Genomic DNA, 23203 nt, shown 5'->3' on the forward strand with positions numbered 1-23203 from the left:
GCCGAGGGTGACTTGGTACCTCTTGCAGAAGTTGATGACGACTGGGTCGATAGGACCCAATGTGAAGGGGTAAGTATAGACACTCAGGAATCCCTCCACATGAGTAGTGATAATCTCCTCGGGGGCAGGGATCTGTACCACTACCTCGTCCCCTCAGCTTCGAGCACCTTTGCTTGAGCTATCTCTTCAGAAAGGTCAAAACCTCGAGCGTGGATTTCCTCGAGGGTCTCCCTCTGGGATTGGCACTTGGCCGAATAATTTCTTCATCGCTCTTGGTCGGAGGCTTCCATTATCTGCGTTTGAGCAATCTTAGCATCCCTTAAGTATACAACAACAGATTTGTCATCCTTGACCTTCGTCTTTTTGACCTCAGCCCTGGCCTCATCAAGCTTGACCTCGAGCTTGTCGATCCTTTTGTCCTAGGCCGAACTTTTCTCTTTAGCACCCCAGAGTTGGGCCTTAGCCGATTCCAATTTGGCTAGAGCAGCCTCCTTCTCCGCAGTAAGGCAGTCCATATTATCCTTCCACCAATTGCAGTCGGCCTTGATTTGATCGACCTCGCCTCGAAGCCGCTCAATCCTCTCTAGCTTTTTCTCCAGCTGAGACAGTGAAGTATTAGCCTCCACAGTTGGGTCGAGTAGACCGTACTCTTTCAAAATAACAGTTACTTGCTTGTCTGGCTCGGCCTCATCCTTACGAGCCCTGGCCATGTCTGCCCGAAGATCTTTGAGCTCCTAATCCTTTTGACTGTAAAGGAGCTTCAAAGCGTTCCTTTCATCCGAGGTCTTTTGGAGCTCGGCCTTGCATTGGCTCAGGTTGGCCCTAAACTTGGTGAAATCCTAGACAGAAAGAAGGATACTAGTTAGGGTAAAGGGAGAAGAAGAAAAAGAAAAAATTACAACGATAAGAATTAATGCTTACTCGAGAGAAAAGCCGTTGAGCCGCTTCGAAGAGGGTAGATGCGTTGTTGAGATCGACGACATCATTGATCCCAGTAAAGCAATCCTAGAAGGGATCCTTTTCGTTGGGGACTCCACCTAAGTCAGGTATCTATAGAGCCCGAGCCTCCCTTATGGCTTCTTCAGAATAAGCCAGTAGAGAGGGAGAGTGACCCATTGTCATGGCCCCGAGCGCATCACTCGGGGAGTTCTGTTCAGTACTGGGGATTTAGGAACCCACCCCCTTTGGTGTGCTTGTTGATAGCCGAGGAACAATCTCGACCTCGACGAATCAGGGGTCTTACCCACATCTTTCTTCGAAGCCTCTTCATCACGAGGCAAAATTTTCGTCTCTGATGGCTTGGCAACTTTAACCGGCTTCCTTGTTCAAACCACTAGCGCCGAGTCTTTGCCCTCGTCTTCTTCTTCATCATCCAGCTGGTGGACTCAGTCTATATCCACAGGAATGAGATTCCTCCTGCGTCTTCGAGCTATGCCCTTTTGTCTTGGGGTTATTTGGGCTTCGAGACCCTTTTCCTTTTATTATCTTTCCCCGATATCGAAATCGGTGACTCGGTTTCTTCCCCAGGCAGGTCCGGCCTCACTTAAGAGACGTCTCTAATGCCTGCACGAAGGAGAATTGGATATGAGTAAAGAAACGTCTCCGATAAAGAGGAAAGTATCATAAGCTTACAAGATGAACTTACCATGATGTTTGGATTCCCATCTGCCCCTCGCCAAGTCACGCCAATGACGTTCGTTATAGAGGAGGTTATATTTTAGAGGAAAATACTTCATACCAAAGGGTCTTGATAGGGAAACCTTGTCATGGGCCAAACGATCCAGTGATCCGTGTCCATATAGATTAGTCGAGCCCCGACGGCAAAACATGTACGCATGTATAAATTATTCAAAGAAGCATTCTTTCTATATCAAACACTTTGTGCCTCAAATAAAATTTGCTACTATACAAGCTCTATACTTATGATTTTGAGAGAAATGGCTCAAGGGCCAAGCGCAAATACACCTCGAACACTCGGGGACTATCATCGACAGTCAGCACATTCAGGCTACCTAAACTCGAATTCATAAGACCTCAAAGAGGCACCCCTCGACATAAAGGCCAAGGCCATTGTACTCGAGGACTGACATTTCGAACAAGTTTAAAATGTTATCGAGAAATAAATCCAAGAGGCACACCTGAAGGCTATGACCGAAATAATGCGGCTCTGAGACATCTAAATTCCGCAATAAGTAATAGGCCTTAAAATACTTTGAAAAAATCAGTTAAGAGGCTATCCCTAGTAAAATGATTAAGAAATAGCTTCGATAAAATCAACACTCAAAGAACCTTAAGAGGTATCAAATTATCTTAACACAAACGTGCTAAGGCACAAAAAGAAAAAAAGGGGTCTCAATCGGCATCGAACCCTCAAAAACCCCAATGGATTAAAAATACATGCTAAGACATAAAGAAATAATAGATATCTTTTAAAGGCCATATCGGCCCGATCTAAAAGAGACTAAGGGCCAATACGTTTAGAGTTCGAGAACCTGTTCTCACTCAACCCAAACCCATGAGTTCAACTATCTCGAGCCCATATAAACAATAACTTGATTATGGCCCGGGGACCCGCCGTTATCCGATACAAGCCCTTAAGGGTCTATGCCTTAAAGTTTGAACCTTGTTTGAACTCGACCATGGTAACATCGAGGAAGCCACCTAAGACAAAGTCTCGAATATATCGTTCAAGGCATAAGATTGTGCTAAAATTTTACAAGGCAAAAAACATATTTATAAACATGAGGAAGGCATTCAAAAGAAATTTTCTTATATATATTTGAAAAGAAGATATGTACCAGAGACCTACAGAGCTCTTACAAAAGGAAAAAGAAAAATCGTCACTATGCTCAGGGCCGGTTTCTCCCTCGGGAGCAGTTTCCTCTTCAGGCCCCTCTGAAAGTATAAGAGGTGGGGTGAATTGTAAATATTTAAACTTAATCGCTTATTAGTTGACTAGTTAATCGAGTAGTCGACTAGATATAATAACTTAACAGTTATAATGATAGAAAATAAGATGTAGAAAGTAAAAGCAAAAATTAAAGACACCAGGATTTTATACTGGTTCGGATTCAATGCGAATCCTAGTCCAGTCCCCTTGGGTTGCAAGGGAGTTCTCTTTAGTAAATGTGTTTCTCCGAGTACTGTTGAAGTGAATTGACATCACAGTTTCTCTAGCACTCATTTCTTTTTGATACAATGCCTCACCAATATTATACTCTTTTTTTTTCTCTGACTTGTTACACAGCACATCTTAGTGAACTACAATGTTTTGTTTGTAGTAGAACAAATAGAGGAATTTTTGGTTCGATCAATGTATGTCTAACTAAGGCTTAGGGCTGGGGTATAAATACTTTGATGAAGGTCGAGGCTTGACAACCCAAGAGATTTGATCCTTGGAAAGATATTGACTCTTTCCAAGAATAAAATAGCTAGCCGTTGCTTTTCCTTGATTTCCTTCTTTCAGCAGATGTATGAAATAAAGACTTGCTCCTTGATTGTTGGTTCTTCCGAAATTAGTCGCGTATCAAACTTTACAGGATCTTCGATCTTCCAGGATGTTGGCCTTGATTCATGCCTTAAGTTTAGGCTTGCTTGATTCTCTCCATCGCAACTGGCCGTTACTCTTTACTGATTGATTTGCTGATTGAGTTCTTTCCTTAGTTATCCAGATTTGCGAGTTCTTTCCTTAGGCATCCAGATTTGCTTATTGGATTGTAATCTTTGCTGATTGATTTCTTTCCTTAGGCATCAAGTTTGACTCCAGCAATCTTGTAGTATCTTCTTGATTCCTTGTAATTGATTTTCTGCATATGTATATTATTTACATCATTAAAACTGGATCTAACAATCTCCCCCTTTTTGATGATGACAAAATAATATATAAACGTAAACACTAGTTGACTTCCCTATGTTTTACTCCCCCTCAATGTATGCAGTTGACTAGTCCATGATACTCTTTCTCAATATATGCAGTTAACTGGTCTATGGTAGAGTCGACTCCTGCCACAAACTGTACTTGTACAGATATAACATATACTCCTTCTCCCCCTTTTTGGCATCAGCAAAGAGGGAACAAGCCAAGAACTAAATAGAATATATAGCATTTAAATAGGAGAGTTATAGGAATCATCCAACGGCTGAGAACACAGTCCACCAAAACAGCACAGCAAAAAAATATAAATTATCCAAAGGCTAAAAACACAGTCCAAAACCAGCAGAGCAAAAGAAATTGTCTTAAAATAACCACACTAACAGCGCAGAAAGTAAGTAAGGATATGGCAGATGGCCTCCTTCAACTGTTCAAAGCTTGCATTGGCTAAGATGCTCACTCCATCCAACCTATCATGAATCTCCCTAAAGGCTTTGACAGCATTCTCCCTAACTCTGAGAACAACAACTCTAATTTTGGACACATCAGACCCTGTTTCTTTGGAAATGACATGAATGTCACCAACAGTAGACTGAGTGGCTATGAGAAGACTTTTGATTTCAGAGAGTTGAGAGTCAATAGCACGAAGCTTGTCACCAAGATCAGGGCTGTCAAGACTGGGATGAGGGACAGAGGGTGAAGGTTTGGGCTCTACAGGGGCATGCTTCGCTTCACTATCGAGCTTCTTAACCCATGAGCCTTTTTACACTCACATATCCCATATTAGCAAAGGCTCTAGAATTTTAAGACTGAGAGACAGTGATGAAGGGATAGTTGGACAGGGAAATTTGATGAGCTTCCAGAATGTGAGTGATTGCCATGCCATAGGGTAGACTGGTGGGACCTTCAGCACTCTCGATCATGAAATTAATAACCCAGGAGGAAAGCTTGATTTTGAGTTTGGTCACGAGGAAATAGACGAAGAAGGTGTCTTTTGAGAGAAGGTTGAAAAGGAACCAGTACGAGGAAGCAAAGTAGTTTCTACAATGTGGGCCAGAACCCGAGTTTTGAAACTGACATCACTGGGACCTAACTGGTTTGGAAGGGAGTCAGTGGGACACTCAGCAATACACTGTTTGGCTTGGTCAAAGGAAATTTCAAAGTCATCAGGCCAGGTGTTTTTAAACAGCATAGGAAAACCAGAACAACGACACTAAAAGAGCGAATAAAATAGGGCACAGTCAAGAACAATGTGCTTACCTAACACTAAAGATTCCAACCTATCAGGTAATAGAACGAAGATTTGCATAAAATATTTTTACCAGAGGTTCATATACCTTAGGCGGAGGAATAGAGAAGAACTTAACCCAACCTTGATGAACGAAAAGGTCTTTGACCTTGCAATTGAGGGCTTCCATGTCGTCAAGGTCGACAACCCTTCCATGAGCAATGAGCTTGTCTTTCAGAGCAATGAAGAAATCCCTATTTGGGGAATCCCAGAAATTGAGGTCAGATTCAAGAGAGGAAAAGAAATCAACCTTGGATTTCTTTGGGATGGATGAAATAGGGGGTTCTTCCATGGGTCGCTTACCTAAAGCTTTTTCTCCTAGGAGTTTAGAATGTTCAGAGAAATCTCCCTGAGAAGAGGAGAAACCCTCAGAGTGATCGGACCCTAGGTCTACTTGTTCTGGGGGCATAGAAGGGGGTTTTGCTTTGGAACGGTTGTTTTTTCTAGTGGAGGCAAAGGGATTTTTGGGATGTTTGGCCATTGTAGAGAAGGGGTTTGATCGGAGCTTTTGGAGAAGAGATAAAGATGAGAGTGATTGAAAATGGTTCTTCGCCTTAAGAATAGGGTTTCTGACGGTTGAGTATAGAAAATGAAAAGTTGTCAGTTGAAAAGACGTGATAATTGGCTTTCCTACCTTGAATGACGAACTGATGTGTAAGAAGAGAAAAGAGAGGAAAAAATAGAGGCGTAATTAATGCATTGGTAAAGGACAATATTTGCGGAAAAAAATTGACAGTACACATAGGTCCTAAGGGTTATTAGTAATGCAAGTAATACTAAGTAATTTTCTTAAATCACAAAATCTCTCTTCTAATAAAGGTTTAGTAAAAATATCAGCTAACTGATCAGCCGTTCCAACAAAAGATATTTCTATGTCTCCCTTAAGAACATGATCTCTAATAAAATAATGCTTGATATCTATATGCTTTGCTCTAGAATGTTACACATGATTTTTGGAAAGACAAATAGCACTAGAGTTGTCACAAAAAATTTGTATAGGCTTAAACGAAAGTTCATAGTCACCCAATTGATGAGACATCCACAGTAGTTGTGCACAACATTGTTCAATAGCAATGTATTCAGCTTCAGTAGTAGACAATGCGACTGATGCTTGTTCTAGGATATCAATGTCTTTCCCAGTAATTGACATGTACCACTTGTGCTTTTTCTATCATTCTTATCACCTGCAAGGTCAGCATCTGAAAAACCTTCTAATTTAAAAGAGTTAGAGCAAGGGTACCATAGTCCATGAGATATAGTCCCAATGAGATATCGAATGATTCTTTTTATGGCAGTCAAATGTGATTCCTTGGGAGCTGACTGAAACCTGGCACATTTACATACGCTGAACATAATATCCGTTCGACTTGCTGTTAGATACAACATCGATCCAATCATTCCACGATATTTAGTTTCATCAACAAGAATACCCTATTTGTCTTTGTCTAGATTTGTGGAAGGGCTCATTGGTGAGCCAATAGATTTTGCATTGCTCATACCAAATTTTTGAATCAGCTCTTTTGTGTATTTGGTCTGACTTATAAAGGTTACTTCTTCAGATTGTTGAATTTGTAATCCAAGGAAGAACGTTAGCTCACCCATCATACTCATTTCGAATTCGCTTTGCATAAGATTTGAAAATTCCTTGCACATGAGAGGGTTAGCACTACCAAATATAATATCATCTACATAAATTTGAATAATGAGGTTACCTTCCGATGATCTTTTAATGAACAAGGTAGTATTTATTTTACCTCTTGTGAATCCATGATCAACAAGAAAGGAACTCAGTCTATCATACCAAGCACGTGGAGCTTGTTTTAGCCTGTACATCGCCTTAGTGAGCTTGTATACATGGTGTGGGAATTTTGAATCTATAAATCCTGGATGTTGTTTCACATATACTTCTTCTTCGATAAATCCATTCAAAAAGGCACTTTTAACATCCATTTGAAAAAGCCTGAATCCTTTAAATGATGTGTATGCCTGAAGAATTCGTATTGATTCCAAACGAGCTACTGGGGCGAAAGTTTCATCATAGTCGACTCCTTCATGTTGTGAGTAGCCCTGAGCAACTAGTCTGGCTTTATTTCTTACGACCTTTCCATCCTCGTTCAATTTATTTCTAAAAACCCACTTTGTTCTGATTACAGACACATTATCAACTTTGGGTATCAGATTCCACACTTGATTCTTACTAGACTGATCAAACTCTTCCTGCATAACTTGCACCCAGCTTGAATCTTTTAGTGCTTCCTCTATCTTTTTTTGGGTCAATCTGAGAGATCAGTGCAATATTTGCTTTCTTTTTTTAGAGCTCCCCTGGTTTTTATTCCTTCATTTGGATCCCTTATAATGAATTTCTGAGGATATTCAGGCTCGCTTCTTCATTCATTTGGACGAACTACATTCATAGTTGACTCGATTGGTTGATCTGGTACATTGCTGCTGTCTTCACCAGTTGACTCTGTTGCAGCAGATGTATCAGTCGACTCTTGAGATTTTCTTGTCTCCTGAGTTTCTTGAGCTTGATTTTCGTCACCTGCAGTAATTCCTTTCTCGACCAAGGGATTATTTTCATCGAATATAACATGTACAGATTATTCCACCCATAATGTGCGTTTATTATAGACACTAAAAGATATACTATTTAATGAGTAGCCAGAAAAATACCTTCATCACTTATTGGATCAAACTTTCCAAGATTATCTTTACCGTTATTATGGATAAAACATTTACTTTCGAAAGGATGGAAGTAACTAATATTAGGACGTTTACCTTTCCATAATTTATATGGAGTCTTCTTCAGAATAGGCCTTATGAGGCAACAGTTGAGAATCTGACATGATGTACTTACACCTTCTGCCCAGAAGTGATTTGTCAGAGAATGTTCTAGTAATATGGTTCTTGCCATATCTTGGAGGGTTTTGTTCTTTATTTCTACAACACCATTTTGTTATAGTGAGCATGGTGCAGAGAAATTATGGGTGTATCTCTGATCATTACAAAAATCTTCAAATGCTCTGCTTTCAAATTCTCCTCCATAGTCACTCTGAAATATTGAAATCAGATATCCCTTTTCTCTTTCAACCTTTTTGCAGAAAACTTCAAAATTACTTAATGCTTCATCCTTATGAGATAAGAAAATTACCCAAGTGAAACATGAATAATCATCAACAATAATAAAAGCATTCATTTTTCCTCCTATACTAGCAGTTCTAGTAGGCCCAAATAAATCCATATGAAGTAATTGTAAAGGTTTTGAAGTAGATACTATATCTTTATATTTGAAAGAGTTTCTGGTCTGCTTACCCATTTGACATGCATCACAAATATGAGTTCTAGAAAAATTTAGTTTGGGTAGACCAACAACTAACTCATGTTTGGACAATAATTCTATCAAATGCATGCTAGTATTACCAAGTTTCCTATGCCACAACCATGGATCATCAGACATAGAGGATAAGAAAATATCACCATCTATCTTTTCAAAACTGTCAAGGATATAAACATTTCCATACCTTTTTCCAGTAAGAACTATTTTACCTGATTCATCTTCAATATATAGCACATCCTGTTTTCTTAAAATTTACCTCATATCCTGAGTCGCAGAGTTGACTTATGCTCAAATTATTGTAGTTGAGGCCATCGACAAGATAAACTTCAGTGATTTCACAATTGTTATTGAATTGAATTGTTCCAGTACCAATTATTTTGCCTTTTGAATCATCCCCAAACTTAACACTTCCTCTATCAATTTTGGTAACTTCTTTGAACAGGTTTTTGTCACCTGTCATATGACTGGAACACGAACTGTCTAGATACCATTTTCCTTTGAGGTCAGTTTCAAGAGAGGTAGAGAAATCAACCTTGGATTTCTTTGGGGTGGATGAAACAAGGGGTTCTTCTATGGGTCACTTACCTAAAGCTTTTTCTCCTAGGAGTTGAGAATGTTCAGAGAAATCTCCCTGAGAAGAGGCGAAACCCTTAGAGTGATCGGACCCTAGGTCTACTTGTTGTGGGGGCATAGAAGGGGGGTTTTGCTTTGGAACGGGTGCTTTTTCTGGTGGAGGCAGAGGGATTTCTGGGATATTTGTCCATTTTAGAGAAGGGGTTTGATCGGAGATTTTGGAGAAGAGATAAAGATGAGAGTGATTGAAAAGGGTTCTCTGCCTTAAGAAAGGGGTTTATGATGGTTACATAAAGAAAAGGAAAAGTTGTCAATTGAAGAGACATGATGATTCGCTTTCCTACTTTGAACGATGAACTGATGTGAAAGAAGAGAAAAGAGAGGGAAAAACAGAGGCATAATTAATGCATTGGTAAAGGACAATATTTTCGAAAAAAGAATTGACAGTACACATAGGTCCTAAGGGTTATTAGTAATGCATGTAATACCAAGTAATTTTTTTAAATCACAAAATCTCTATTCTAATAAAGGTTTAGTAAAAATATCAGCTAACTGATCAGCGGTTCCACCAAAAGATATTTCTATGTCTCCCTTAAGAACATGATCTCTAATAAAATGATGCTTGATATCTATATGCTTTGTTCTATAATGATGCACAGGATTTTTGGATAGACAAATAGCACTAGAGTTGTCACAAAAAATTTGTATAGGCTTAAACAAAAGTTCATAGTCACCCAATTGATGAGACATCCACAGTAGTTGTGCGCAACATTGTCCAATAGAAATGTATTCAGCTTCAGTAGTAGACAATGCGACTGATGCTTGTTCCAGGATATCAATGCCTTTCCTAACAATTGACATGTACCACTTGTGCTTTTTCTATCGTCCTTATCACCTGCAAGGTCAGCATCTGAAAAACCTTCTAATTTAAAAGAGTTAGAGAGAGGGTACCATAGTCCATGAGATATAGTCCCAATGAGATATCGAATGATTCTTTTTACAGCAGTCAAAGGTAATTCCTTGGGAGCTGACTGAAACCTGGCACATTTACATACGCTGAACATAATATCTGGTCGACTTGCTGTCAGATACAACAGTGATCCAATCATTCCACGATATTTAGTTTCATCAACAGAAATTCCCTGTTTGTCTTTGTCTAGATTTGTGGAAGGGCTCATTGGTGTGCCAATGGACTTTGCATTTCTCATACCAAATTTTTGAATCAGCTCTTTTGTTTATTTGGTCTGACATATAAAGGTTCCTTCTTTAGATTGTTGAATTTGTAATCCAAGGAAGAACGTTAGCTCACCCATCATACTTCTTTTGAATTCGTTTCGCATAAGATTTGAAAATTCCTTGCACATGAGAGGGTTAGCACTACCAAATATAATATCATCGACATAAATTTGAATAATGAGGTTACCTCCCGATGATCTTTTAATGAACAAGGTAGTATCTATTTTACCTCTTGTGAAGCCATAATCAACAAGAAAGGAACTCAGTCTATCATACCAAGCACGTGGAGCGTGTTTTAGCCCGTACAACGCCTTAGTGAGCTTGTATACATGGTATGGGAATTTTGAATCTTCAAATCCTGGAGGTTGTTTCACATATACTTCTTCTTCGATAAATCCATTCAAAAAGACACTTTATCATCCATTTGAAAAAACCTGAATCCTTTAAATGATGTGTATGCCATAAGAATTCGTATTGATTCAAAACGAGCTGCTAGGGCGAAAGTTTCATCATAGTCGACTCCTTCATGTTGTGAGTATCCCTGAGCAACTAGTCTGGATTTATTTATTGTGACCTTTCCATCCTCGTTCAATTTATTTTTAAAAACCCACTTTGTTCCGATTACAGACACATTACCAGGTTTAGGTATCAGTTTCCACACTTGATTCTTACTGGAATGATCTAACTCTTCCTGCATAGCTTGCACCTAGCTTGAATCATTTAGTGCTTCCTCTATTTTTTTTGTCTCAATTTGAGAGATCAATGCAATATTTGATTTCTTTTTTTAGAGCTCCCATAGTTATTATTCCTTCATTTGGATCCCTTATAATGAATTTCTGAGGATATTCAGGCTCACTTCTCCATTCATTTGGACGAACTACATTCGTAGTTGACTCGATTGGTTGATCTGGTACATTGCTGTTGTCTTCACCAGTTGACTCTGTTGCAGCAGATGTATCAGTCGACTCTTAAGATTTGCTTTTCTCATGAGTTTCTTGAGCTTGATCTTCATCACCTGCAGTAATTCCTTTCTCGACCAAAGGATTATTTTCATCGAATATAACATGTACAGATTCTTCCACACATAATGTGCATTTATTATAGACTCGAAAAGATCTACTATTTAATGAGTATCCCAAAAAAGTACCTTCATCACTTATTGGATCAAACTTTTCAAGATTATCCTTATCGTTATTGTGGATAAAATATTTACTTCTAAAAGGATGGAAGTAACTAATATTGGGACGTTTACCTTTCCATAATTCATATGGAGTCTTCTTCAGAATTGGCCTTATGAGGCAACGGTTGAGAATGTTACATGTTGTACTTACACCTTCTGCCCAGAAGTGGTTTGGTAGAGAATGTTCTAGTAACATGGTTCTTGCCATATCTTGGAGAGTTCTGTTCTTTCTTTCTACAACCCCATTTTGTTGTGGTGAGCATGGTGCAGAGAAATTATGGGTGTATCCCTGATCATTACAAAAATCATCAAATCCTCTGCTTTCAAATTCTCCTCCATGGTCACTCTGAATTGTTGAAATCAGATGTCCCTTTTCTCTTTCAACCTTTTTGCAGAAAACTTCAAAATTTCTTAATGCTTCATCCTTATGAAATAAGAAAATTACCCAAGTGAAACATGAATAATCATCAACAATAATAAAAGCATACATTTTTCCTCCTATACTAGCAGTTCTAGTAGGCCCAAATAAATCCATATGAAGTAATTGCAAAGGTTTTGAAGTAGATACTATATCTTTGTTTTTGAAAGAGTTTCTGGTTTGCTTACCCATTTGACATGCATCACAAATATGAGTTCTAGAAAAATTCAGTTTGGGTAGACCAACGTCTAACTCATGTTTGGACAATTTTTCTATCTAATGCATGCTAGCATGACCAAGTTTCCTATGCCACAACCATGGATCATCAGACATAGAGGATAAGCAAATATGACCATCTATCTTTTCAAAACTGTCAATGATATAAACATTTTCATACCATTTTCCAGGAAGAACTATTTTACCTGATTCATCTTCAATATATACCACATCATGTTTTCTTAAAATTTACCTCATATCCTGAGTCGCAGAGTTGACTTATGCTCAAAAGATTGTAGTTGAGGCCATCGACAAGATAAACTTCAGTGATGTCACAATTGTTATTGAAGGGAATTGTTCTAGTACCAATTATTTTGCCTTTTGAATCATCCCCAAACTTAACACTTCCTCCATCAATTTTGGTAACTTCTTTGAACAGGTTTTTGTCACCTGTCATATGAATGAAACACGCACTGTCTAGGTACCATTTTCCTTTGCGGCTTATTCTGTGGTGTTCATACAAAACAAGATTATTACTTTCTTTTAGGTACCCAAGCTTGCCTAGGTCCTAGAGGGTTAGTGTTACCAGGTTCAGAATTTTTTGGTTTCCAAACCCATCCTGAAACATTTATTTTACGAAAACGACAAAATAAATATTTGTGCCCATTTTTGTTACAATAATGACACATAACTTCTGACCTACTTTTAGGTCTTTCATTGGTGTTAGTACTAGTCGACTTGGTTCTGGCTGGTTCTTTTCCAGTTGACTTGTAAGTCGTCTGGTTTGACCTAACATAACTGTGACTGGTGGACTTGCGCATGCCATTGAGTTGCATTTGCAATTCCTCAAACTCTTCTTGAATTACTTCCTTTTCGATTTCCCATACTTCATGTTTGAGTTTCCGGTCTTTAACTTCCTTAGTGAGTCTCTTAAGCTCATTCATCATTTTTTGAGACTCTTTCAAAGTTAAATCAATAATATCCTGCAATTCATTGTATCTTTCACAGTTATAAGATCTCACCTTACTGGTTTAACCTCGTGCCATGAAACAATTTTCATTTTCATCATCTGAAATGTCTTCGTCTGTCCAGCATCCTGAGGATTTGTTCATTTCGTTTTCCAGAATTGTCATGAAGCAGAGATTTTCTATCTCTTCGTGGTCTGAATTATCCCCATCGCTCCAGCTTCCTAAGGATTTGTTCTTGTTGAAGCCTCTAGAGTTCTTCCTCTTCAGTTCTGGGCACTTAGCTTGAATATGCCCAAATCTTCCACATTCATAGCACTTTCCATCATTCTTATCATGTTCGTTGTATTGCCTGGACCGTCTTGGTGGAATTCTTCCTTTCTTTGTGTTTCTGTATCTTCTCATCAATCCATCCATATTTATTGATAGCATAGCAATCTCTTCTTGCAAAGCTTCAGGACCATCATCAATTTCAATTTTAACTATTTCAGTAGAGGTTTTGAATGAAACTATTTTCTTTTTCTCTTCTTGATTGGTCTTCTTGAGATGCGTCTTTTCAAAAGCAATGAGTTCTCCTAAGAGTTCATCATAGGATAATTTGTTTAGATCTTGAGATTCCAGTGTGACTACTTTGGTCTGCCAAGTGGTTTGCAAACTCCTAAGAATTTTTCTAACTTGATCACCACTGGTGTAAGGCTTGCCAAATGCCTTTAGATCGCTAATTATTTTGCTAAACCTGGAAAACATATCTTCAATAGATTCTCCTTCTTTCATTGAGAAGAGTTCATAATCATGGACCAGCATGTTGATATATGTTTCCTTTACTTTGCTGGTTCCTTCATAAGTGACCTCAAGCTTGTCCCACATTTCTTTGGCTATATCACAGCTTGAGATTTTCTCATATTTTTCACCACTTATAGCGTTATGAAGCAGATTTCTCGTTTTGTTGTTAACTTGTACCACTTCCATTTGCTCTTTTGTATATGAATCTATATCTTTAGGATCAACTAGTGGTGGAGTGGCAGCTGGTAAGGGATAGTTTCCCTTTTTGATGACTCTCCAGACTTTGACGTCATAAGCTTTGGCAAAGATTTTCATTCGCACTTTCCAATGGGGGAAATGTTGTCCATTGAAGTATGGTGGTCTAACTTGTGAAGTTCCTTCCTGAAAGAGAGCTCCTATAATAACTTGATTTGCCATGATCTTTTCTCACAAGCTGTTAAGCAAAAGTAAAATGTGAGCCTTGCTCTGATACCAATTGAAAGTACAAGAGGGGGGTGAATTGTAAATATTTAAACTTAATCGCTTATTAGTTGACTAGTTAATCGAGTAGTCGACTAGATATAATAACTTAACAGTTATAATGACAGAAAGTAAGATGCAGAAAGTAAAAGCAGGAATTAAAGACACTAGGATTTTATACTGGTTCAGATTCAATGTGAATCCTAGTCCATTCCCCTTGGGTTGCAAGGGAGTTCTCTTTAGTAAATGTGTTTCTCCGAGTATAGTTGAAGTGAATTGACAACACAGTTTCTCTAGCACTCGTTTCTTTTTGATACAATGCCTCACCAATGTTATACTCTCTTTTTTTCTCTAACTTGTTACACAACAGATCTTAGTGAACTACAATGTTCGTTTGTAGTAGAACAAAGAGAGGGATTTTTGGTTCGATCAAAGTATGTCTAACTAAGGTTTAAGGCTGGGTATAAATACTTTGATGAAGGTCGAGGCTGAACCCAAGAGATTTGATCCTTGGAAAGATATTGATTATTTCCAAGAATAAGATAGCTAGCCGTTGATTTTCCTTGATTTCCTTCTTTTAGCAAAGTATGAAATGAAGACTTGCTCTTTGATTGATGGTTCTTCCGAAATTAGTCACGTATCAAACTTTATAGGATCTTCGATCTTCCAGAATGCTGGACTTGATTCATGCCTAAAGTTTAGGCTTGTTTGATTCTCTCCATTGCAACTGGTCGTTACTCTTTACTGATTGATTTGCTGATTGAGTTCTTTCCTTAGTTATCCAGATTTGCGAGTTCTTTCGTTAGGCATCCAGATTTGCTGATTGGATTGTAATCTTTGCTGATTGATTTCGCTCCTTAGGCATCAAGTTTGACTCCAACAATCTTGTTGTATCTTCTTGAATCCTTGTGATTGATTTCCTGCATATGTATATTATTTGCATCATTAAAACTGGATCTAACACCCTCATCATTGTCAGACCCACCTTAGCTTCCCTCATTATCATCATCGTCGTCGGAGGAGATGAGAAATCTGGCATCAACTTCGAGCACCTTTGCATGAGCTATCTCTTTAAAAAGGTCGAAACCTCGAGCGTGGATTTCCTTGAGGGTCTCCCTCCCGGATTGGCACTTGGCCAAATCATTTCTCCGTCGCTCTTGGTCAGAGGCTTCCATTAGCTACGTTTGAATAGCCTAAGCATACCTTAAGTATACAGAAACGGTTTTGTCATCCTTGACCTTCGTATTCTCGACCTCAGCCCTAGCCTTAGCAAGCTTGACCTCGAGCCCGTCGATCCTTTTTGCATGGACCAAACTTTTCTCTTTAGCACCCCGGAGTTGGGCCTCAACCGATGCCATTTTGGCTAAAGCAGCCTCCTTCTCCGTAGCAAGGCAGAACATATTCTTCTTCCACCAATTGCAGTCGGCCTTAATTTGATTGACCTCGCTCGAAGCAGCTCAATCCTCTCCAACTTTTGCTGCAGCTGAGACACTAAAGTATTAGCCTCCACAATTGGGTCGAGTAGACCGTACTCTTTCAAAATGACAGTTACCTGATTGTCTAGCTTGGCCTCATCCTTATGAGCCTTGGACAAGTCTGCTCGAAGGTCCCTAAGCTCCTCCTCCTTTTGACTGCAAAGGAGCTTCAAAGCGTTTTTTTTCATCCGAGATCTTCTAGAGCTCGTCCTCGCATTGGCTCAGGTTGGCCCTAAACTTGGTGAAAGCCTACATAGAAAGAAGGATACAAGTTAAGGTAAAGGGAGAAGAAGAAAAAGAAAAAATTCCAACGACAGGAATTAATGCTTACTCGAGAGAAAAGGTGTTGAGCCTCTTCAAAGAGGGTAGATGTGTTGTTCAGATCGGTGGTATCATCGATCCCGGTAAAGCAATCCAAGAAGGGATCCTCTTCGCTTGGGACTCCTCCCAAGTCAGGTGTCTATAGAGTCCGAGCCTCCCTTATGGCTTCTTTAGAATAAGCCGGTAGAGAGGGAGAGTGACCCATTGTCATGGCCCCGAGTGCATTACTCGGGGCGTTTTGTTCAGTACTGGGGATTTCGAAACCCGCCCACTCCGGTGTGCTTGATTATGGTCGAGGAAAATCTTGACCTCGGTGAATCAGGGGCCTTACCTGCATCTTTCTTTGAAGCCTCTTCATCACGAGGCAAAGTTTTCGGTTCGAAGGTCTTGGAAACTTCAACCAACTTCCTAGTTCAAACCACCAGTGCCGAGTCTTCGCCCTCATCTTCTTCTTTATCATCCAGCTAGTTGACTAAGTATATATCCACAGGAATGTGATTCCTCCTGCGTCTTTAAGCTAGAGCCCTTTTGTCTTGGGGTTCTTTGGGCTTCGAGACCCTTTTACTTTTATTATCTTTCCCCGATATTGGAATAGAGGACTCGGTTTCTTCCCCAGGCAGGGTCAGCCTCAATTTAATGACGTCTCTGATGCCTGCATGATAGAGAATTAGATATGATTTAAGAAACGTCTCTAATAAAGAGGAAAGTATCAGAAGCTTAAAAGATGAACTTACCATGATGTTTGGATTCCCATTTGCCCCTTGCTAAGTCACGCCAACGACGTTCGTTATACGAGGAGACCGCGGTTACTTTTTGGACCTAGTGTTCAAGGTCGGTGACCGCATAGGGAATGCAAGCAACAACTGCAAAAAAGATGAAGGCATCACACAATGTAAAAATGGAATACGAAAGTGCTATCGGAAAAAAACTTCACTTACGCTTGGGGTTCCACTTCTCCGAGAATGAAATTTTCTCCTATGGGATTATGTTGCAGGTCCTTACTCGAATGAACCAGATTATCCAACCCCGATCTTTGTCCTCATAGTTGCTATCAAAGAAGGCCTTGGTCGACCGGCATTGGAGCTTAATCAACCCTCGGAAAATCTGAGGCCGATACAATCATATAAAATGGTTAAGGGTGAACTCTAGCCCCTCGGCCTTGGTGGAGAAATAACAGATCATGCTCACTATGCGCTAGAAAGAAGGGTGGATCTGGCCAAGGGTGACTTGGTACCTCTTGCAGAAGTCGATGACAACTGGGTCGATGGGCCCAGTGTGAAGAGGTAAGTATAGACACTCAGGAATCCCTCCACATGAGTAGTGATATTCTTCTCGGGGGCGGGGATCTGTACCACGACGTTGTCCTCTCAGCTTCGAGCGCCTTTGCTTGAGCTATCTCTTCAGAAAGGTCAAAACCTCGAGCGTGGATTTCCTTGAGGGTCTCCCTCCGGGATTGGCACTTGGACAAATCATTGCTTCGTCGCTCTTGGTCGAAGGCTTCCATTAGCTACGTTTGAGCAATCTCAGCATCCCTTAAGTATACAACAACGGTTTTTTCATCCTTGACCTTCGTCTTCTCGACCTCAGCCCTGGCCTCATCAAGCTTGACCTCGAGCTCATCGATCCTTTTGGCCTAGGCCGAACTTTTCTCTTTAGCACCCCGGAGTTGGGCCTCAGCCGATGCTAGTTTGGCTAGAGCAGCCTCCTTCTCCGCAGTAAGGCAGTCCATATTCTCCTTCCGTCAATTGCAGTAGGCCTTAATTTGATCGATGTCGCCTCGAAGTAGCTTAATCTTCTCTAGCTTTTGCTCTAGTTGAGACACTGAAGTATTAGCCTCCACAGTTGGGTCAAGTAGATCGTACTCTTTCAAAATGACAGTTAACTACTTTTCTAGCTCGGCCTCATCCTTACGAGCTTTGGCAAAGTCTGCCCGAAAGTCCCTTAGCTCCTCCTTCTTTTGACTACAAAGGAACTTCAAAGGGTTACTTTCATCCGAGGTCTTTTGGAGCTCAGCCTCGCATTGGCTCAGGTTAGCCCTAAACTTGGTGAAAGACTACACAAAAAGAAGGATACAAGCTAGGGTAAAGGGAGAAGAAGAAAAAGAAAAAGAAAAAATTAATGCTTACTAGAGAGAAAAGGCATTGAGCCGCTTTGAAGAGGGTAGATGCGTTGATGAGATCGGCGACATCATCGATCCCGGTAAAGAAATCCTAGAAGGGATCCTTTTCGTTGGGGACTTTACCCAAGTCAGGTGTCTACAAAGCCCGAGCCTCCCTTATGGCTTCTTCAAAATAAGCCGGTAAAGTGGGAGAGTGACCTATTGTCATGTCCCCAAGCATATCACTCGGGGAGTTCTGTTCAGTACTGGGTATTTCGGAACTCGCCCCCTCCGGTGTGCTTGTTGATGGCCGAGGAACAATCTCGACCTCGGCGAATTAGGTGTCTTTCCTGCATCTTTCTTCGAAGCCCCTTCATCAAGAGGCAAAATATTTGGCTCGGAGGGCTTGGCAACTTCAACCGGCTTCCTGGTTCGAACCACCAGCTCCGAGTCTTTGCCCTCATCTTCTTCTTCATTATCCAGCTGGTGGACTGTGTCTATATCCATAGGAATGAGATTCCTCCTGCGTCTTCAAGCTGGAGCCCTTTTGTCTTGGGGTTATTTGGGATTTGAGACCCTTTTCCTTTTATTATCTTTCTTCGACTTAGTTTCTTCCCCAGGCAGAGCCGGCCTCATTTTAGAGATGTCTCCGATGCCTGCACGAAGGAGAATTATATATGAGTAAAGAAACGTATCTGATAAAGAGGAAAGTATCAGAAACTTACAAGATGAACTTACCATGATATTTGGCTTCCTATCTGCCCCTCGCCAAGTTACACCAATGGCGTTCGTTACAAGAGGAGGTCGCAGCTACTTTTCAGACCCAGTCGTCAAGGTCGGTGACCGCATGGGGCATCCAAGCGACAACTACAAAAAAGACGACGGCATCACGCAATGTAAAAATGGAATACGAAATGGCTACTGGAAAAGAACTTCACTTACATTTGGGGTTCCACTTCTCCGGGAACGACATTTTCTCCTCTGGGACTATGTCGCAGGTCCTCACTCGAATGAACCGGCTCATCTAATCCCGATCATTGTCCTCGTAGTTGCTAGCAAAGAAGGCCTTGGTCGACCGGCGTTGGAGCTTGATCAACCCTCAAAAAAGCTGAGGCCGATACAATCGTATGAGATAGTTAAGGGTGAACTCTAGCTCCTCGGCCTTAGTGGAGAAGTAACGGAGCATGATCACTATGCGTCAGAAAGAAGGGTGGATCTGGCCGAGGGTGACTTGGTACCTCTTGCAGAAGTTGATGACGACTGGGTCGATAGGACCCAATGTGAAGGGGTAAGTATAGACACTCAGGAATCCCTCCACATGAGTAGTGATAATCTCCTCGGGGGCAGGGATCTGTACCACTACCTCGTCCCCTCAGCTTCGAGCACCTTTGCTTGAGCTATCTCTTCAGAAAGGTCAAAACCTCGAGCGTGGATTTCCTCGAGGGTCTCCCTCTGGGATTGGCACTTGGCCGAATAATTTCTTCATCGCTCTTGGTCGGAGGCTTCCATTATCTGCGTTTGAGCAATCTTAGCATCCCTTAAGTATACAACAACAGATTTGTCATCCTTGACCTTCGTCTTTTTGACCTCAGCCCTGGCCTCATCAAGCTTGACCTCGAGCTTGTCGATCCTTTTGTCCTAGGCCGAACTTTTCTCTTTAGCACCCCAGAGTTGGGCCTTAGCCGATTCCAATTTGGCTAGAGCAGCCTCCTTCTCCGCAGTAAGGCAGTCCATATTATCCTTCCACCAATTGCAGTCGGCCTTGATTTGATCGACCTCGCCTCGAAGCCGCTCAATCCTCTCTAGCTTTTTCTCCAGCTGAGACAGTGAAGTATTAGCCTCCACAGTTGGGTCGAGTAGACCGTACTCTTTCAAAATAACAGTTACTTGCTTGTCTGGCTCGGCCTCATCCTTACGAGCCCTGGCCATGTCTGCCCGAAGATCTTTGAGCTCCTAATCCTTTTGACTGTAAAGGAGCTTCAAAGCGTTCCTTTCATCCGAGGTCTTTTGGAGCTCGGCCTTGCATTGGCTCAGGTTGGCCCTAAACTTGGTGAAATCCTAGACAGAAAGAAGGATACTAGTTAGGGTAAAGGGAGAAGAAGAAAAAGAAAAAATTACAACGATAAGAATTAATGCTTACTCGAGAGAAAAGCCGTTGAGCCGCTTCGAAGAGGGTAGATGCGTTATTGAGATCGACGACATCATTGATCCCAGTAAAGCAATCCTAGAAGGGATCCTTTTCGTTGGGGACTCCACCTAAGTCAGGTATCTATAGAGCCCGAGCCTCCCTTATGGCTTCTTCAGAATAAGCCAGTAGAGAGGGAGAGTGACCCATTGTCATGGCCCCGAGCGCATCACTCGGGGAGTTCTGTTCAGTACTGGGGATTTAGGAACCCACCCCCTTTGGTGTGCTTGTTGATAGCCGAAGGAACAATCTCGACCTCGACGAATCAGGGGTCTTACCCACATCTTTCTTCGAAGCCTCTTCATCACGAGGCAAAATTTTCGTCTCTGATGGCTTGGCAACTTTAACCGGCTTCCTTGTTCAAACCACTAGCGCCGAGTCTTTGCCCTCGTCTTCTTCTTCATCATCCAGCTGGTGGACTCAGTCTATATCCACAGGAATGAGATTCCTCCTGCGTCTTCGAGCTATGCCCTTTTGTCTTGGGGTTATTTGGGCTTCGAGACCCTTTTCCTTTTATTATCTTTCCCCGATATCGAAATCGGTGACTCGGTTTCTTCCCCAGGCAGGTCCGGCCTCACTTAAGAGACGTCTCTAATGCCTGCACGAAGGAGAATTGGATATGAGTAAAGAAACGTCTCCGATAAAGAGGAAAGTATCATAAGCTTACAAGATGAACTTACCATGATGTTTGGATTCCCATCTGCCCCTCGCCAAGTCACGCCAATGACGTTCGTTATAGAGGAGGTCGCGGCTAGTTTACGGATCCATTCTTCAAGGTTGGTGACCGCATGAGGCATCCAGACGACAGCTGCAAAAAAGACGAAAACATCACGATGTAAAAATGGAATACGAAAGGGATACCGGAAAAACAAATTCACTTACGCTTGGGAATTCACCTCTCCGGGAACGACATTTTCTCCTCTGGGATGATGTCACGGGTCCTCACTCAAATGAACTGTCTCATCTAACCCCGATCTTTGTCCTCGTCATTGCTAGCAAAAAATGCCTTGGTCGACCGACGTTGGAGCTTAATCAACCCACGAAAAAGCTGAGACTGATACAATCGGATAAGATGGTTAAGGGTGAACTCTAGCCCCTCGACCTTGGTGGAGAAGTAACGGAGCATGATCATTATGCGCCTGAAAGAAGGGTGGATCTGGCCGAGGGTGACCTGGTACCTCTTCCAGAAGTCGATGACAACTAGGTCGATGAGACCTAGTGTGAAGGGTAAGTATAGACACTCAGTAATCTATCCACATGAGTAGTGATACTCTTCTCAAGGGCGGGGATTTGTACCACGATCTCGTCCCCCCCAGCCACAATCTTTCTTCATGAACTCGAGGTGTTTCTCCATTTTCAAGCAAATATATATCGACACATGCTCACACCGGCTAGGAATTGCTGGGGGATTCTTGAATTTGAAGTCGTTCTTTGTGACACATGGGCCGGGGACAATCTCGTAAAGGGCTAGCGCTTTATCGCCGGCCAGCCGGGAAGAAGAAGAGGAATCTTTCTCCTTTTAAGGAATGGTTTTGGAGGTTTTCACCATCGTTTCAGGTTAGAGGAAGCGAAAAGAGGTGGAGTTTGATCTCTTTTGGTGCTAAAAGGGTGGGAGCAGCAAGTAGTGAAAGAGAGAGGTGAAGAGAGGGAGAGATCAGGGAAGTTTGAGGTTGGGAGCAAAGTTCTTGATTTAAATAGAAGCCCTATATTTATAGGAACACGGTGACGGTTCGGCAGTGCTGGTGGCCGACTGCCATTGGCAAGCATTAAATGTTTTCGAAAAGCGAACCGACGGGACGTTTCGCTTACCTCGAGCGCTTACATCACGGGATGACATCATCATCAAGGACTCCGGAAAATCGAGGCTCAAGTTATTTCTTATCATTTTATTCTAAGAAAAGAGAGGACTATCTGTATATTGTGGAAATCGAGGCTACCCGATTTCGTTCTCCAATGGAAAAATGATACCATATGGAGAGGTCAGGACGTCGAGTTGGGGGTCAAGCCTCCTTTCCATTATCGAAGTTGAGGTCGATAACTTAAATTCGAGATCGGAAGAAGGCCCATTTCGAGATAACACCGTTATGGTTCAATAACAGAAAGAGCAAAATTCCCGCAACGATCCGAAGATCACAGCGTAAATTCTGGAATTGATTCGTCCTTGGCGGTTAGACAACTGTCCAATTAGATTCCATACTATAATTAGAAGTATATCTTATTTAGGATTCTCCTATTATATAAAGGGGAACTCATTCATTTGTAACGGACGATTCATTAACAAAAGAATATACATTCATCACTTTCTTACTTACTGTTCATTAGAGTTGCCTTATAATTTATTGTTCTTACTAGCCCACCCCGAGACTGTCATAGCTCGAGGTCGAGACTTGGCTCGCATACTGGTTTGACTTGCTTTATTCTTCAATTTATAAATTTAACTCCTTGTTTATCAATTGGTTTTGGATTAAATCACATATCTTTAAAACCGCAATATAAGTTTAATTGTTACTCGGATTTTAGAGTAAACAAGTATATTTCAAAAGACATGATATATCTATTTATATTAAATACATTTTTTTCCATAACTTTCATACCTTGTCAGACAACTCTATATAAAATGAGAGGCGGGTCTAGCATTTTGACACTGGGTTCAATTGAATTCATAATTTTTGATACGAGGCATAAATTTATGTATAAAAATTCATTGAAATTGCAACAAATAGTGGATATAAACCCATAATTTTAGAAATACAATAAATTCAATAGTGAAAACCTTCAAAGCTAAATTCTAAATTTAT

At 41.0% G+C, this 23203-nt stretch overlaps 1 protein-coding gene across 1 annotated transcript; it reads right to left on the reverse strand.

Annotated features, from left to right (window-relative positions):
- Window positions 1-13150: 13150 nt before the first annotated feature.
- On the reverse strand, window positions 13151-14284 carry LOC107827139 (uncharacterized). Its single transcript, XM_016654212.1, has one exon. The coding sequence runs from the start codon at window positions 14282-14284 to the stop codon at window positions 13151-13153; it is 1134 nt and encodes a 377-aa protein (XP_016509698.1).
- Between the last annotated feature and the right edge of the window lie 8919 nt (window positions 14285-23203).

This window comes from Nicotiana tabacum, chromosome 7 (assembly GCF_000715075.1).
Source record: "Nicotiana tabacum cultivar K326 chromosome 7, ASM71507v2, whole genome shotgun sequence".
Lineage (NCBI taxonomy): Eukaryota > Viridiplantae > Streptophyta > Magnoliopsida > Solanales > Solanaceae > Nicotiana > Nicotiana tabacum.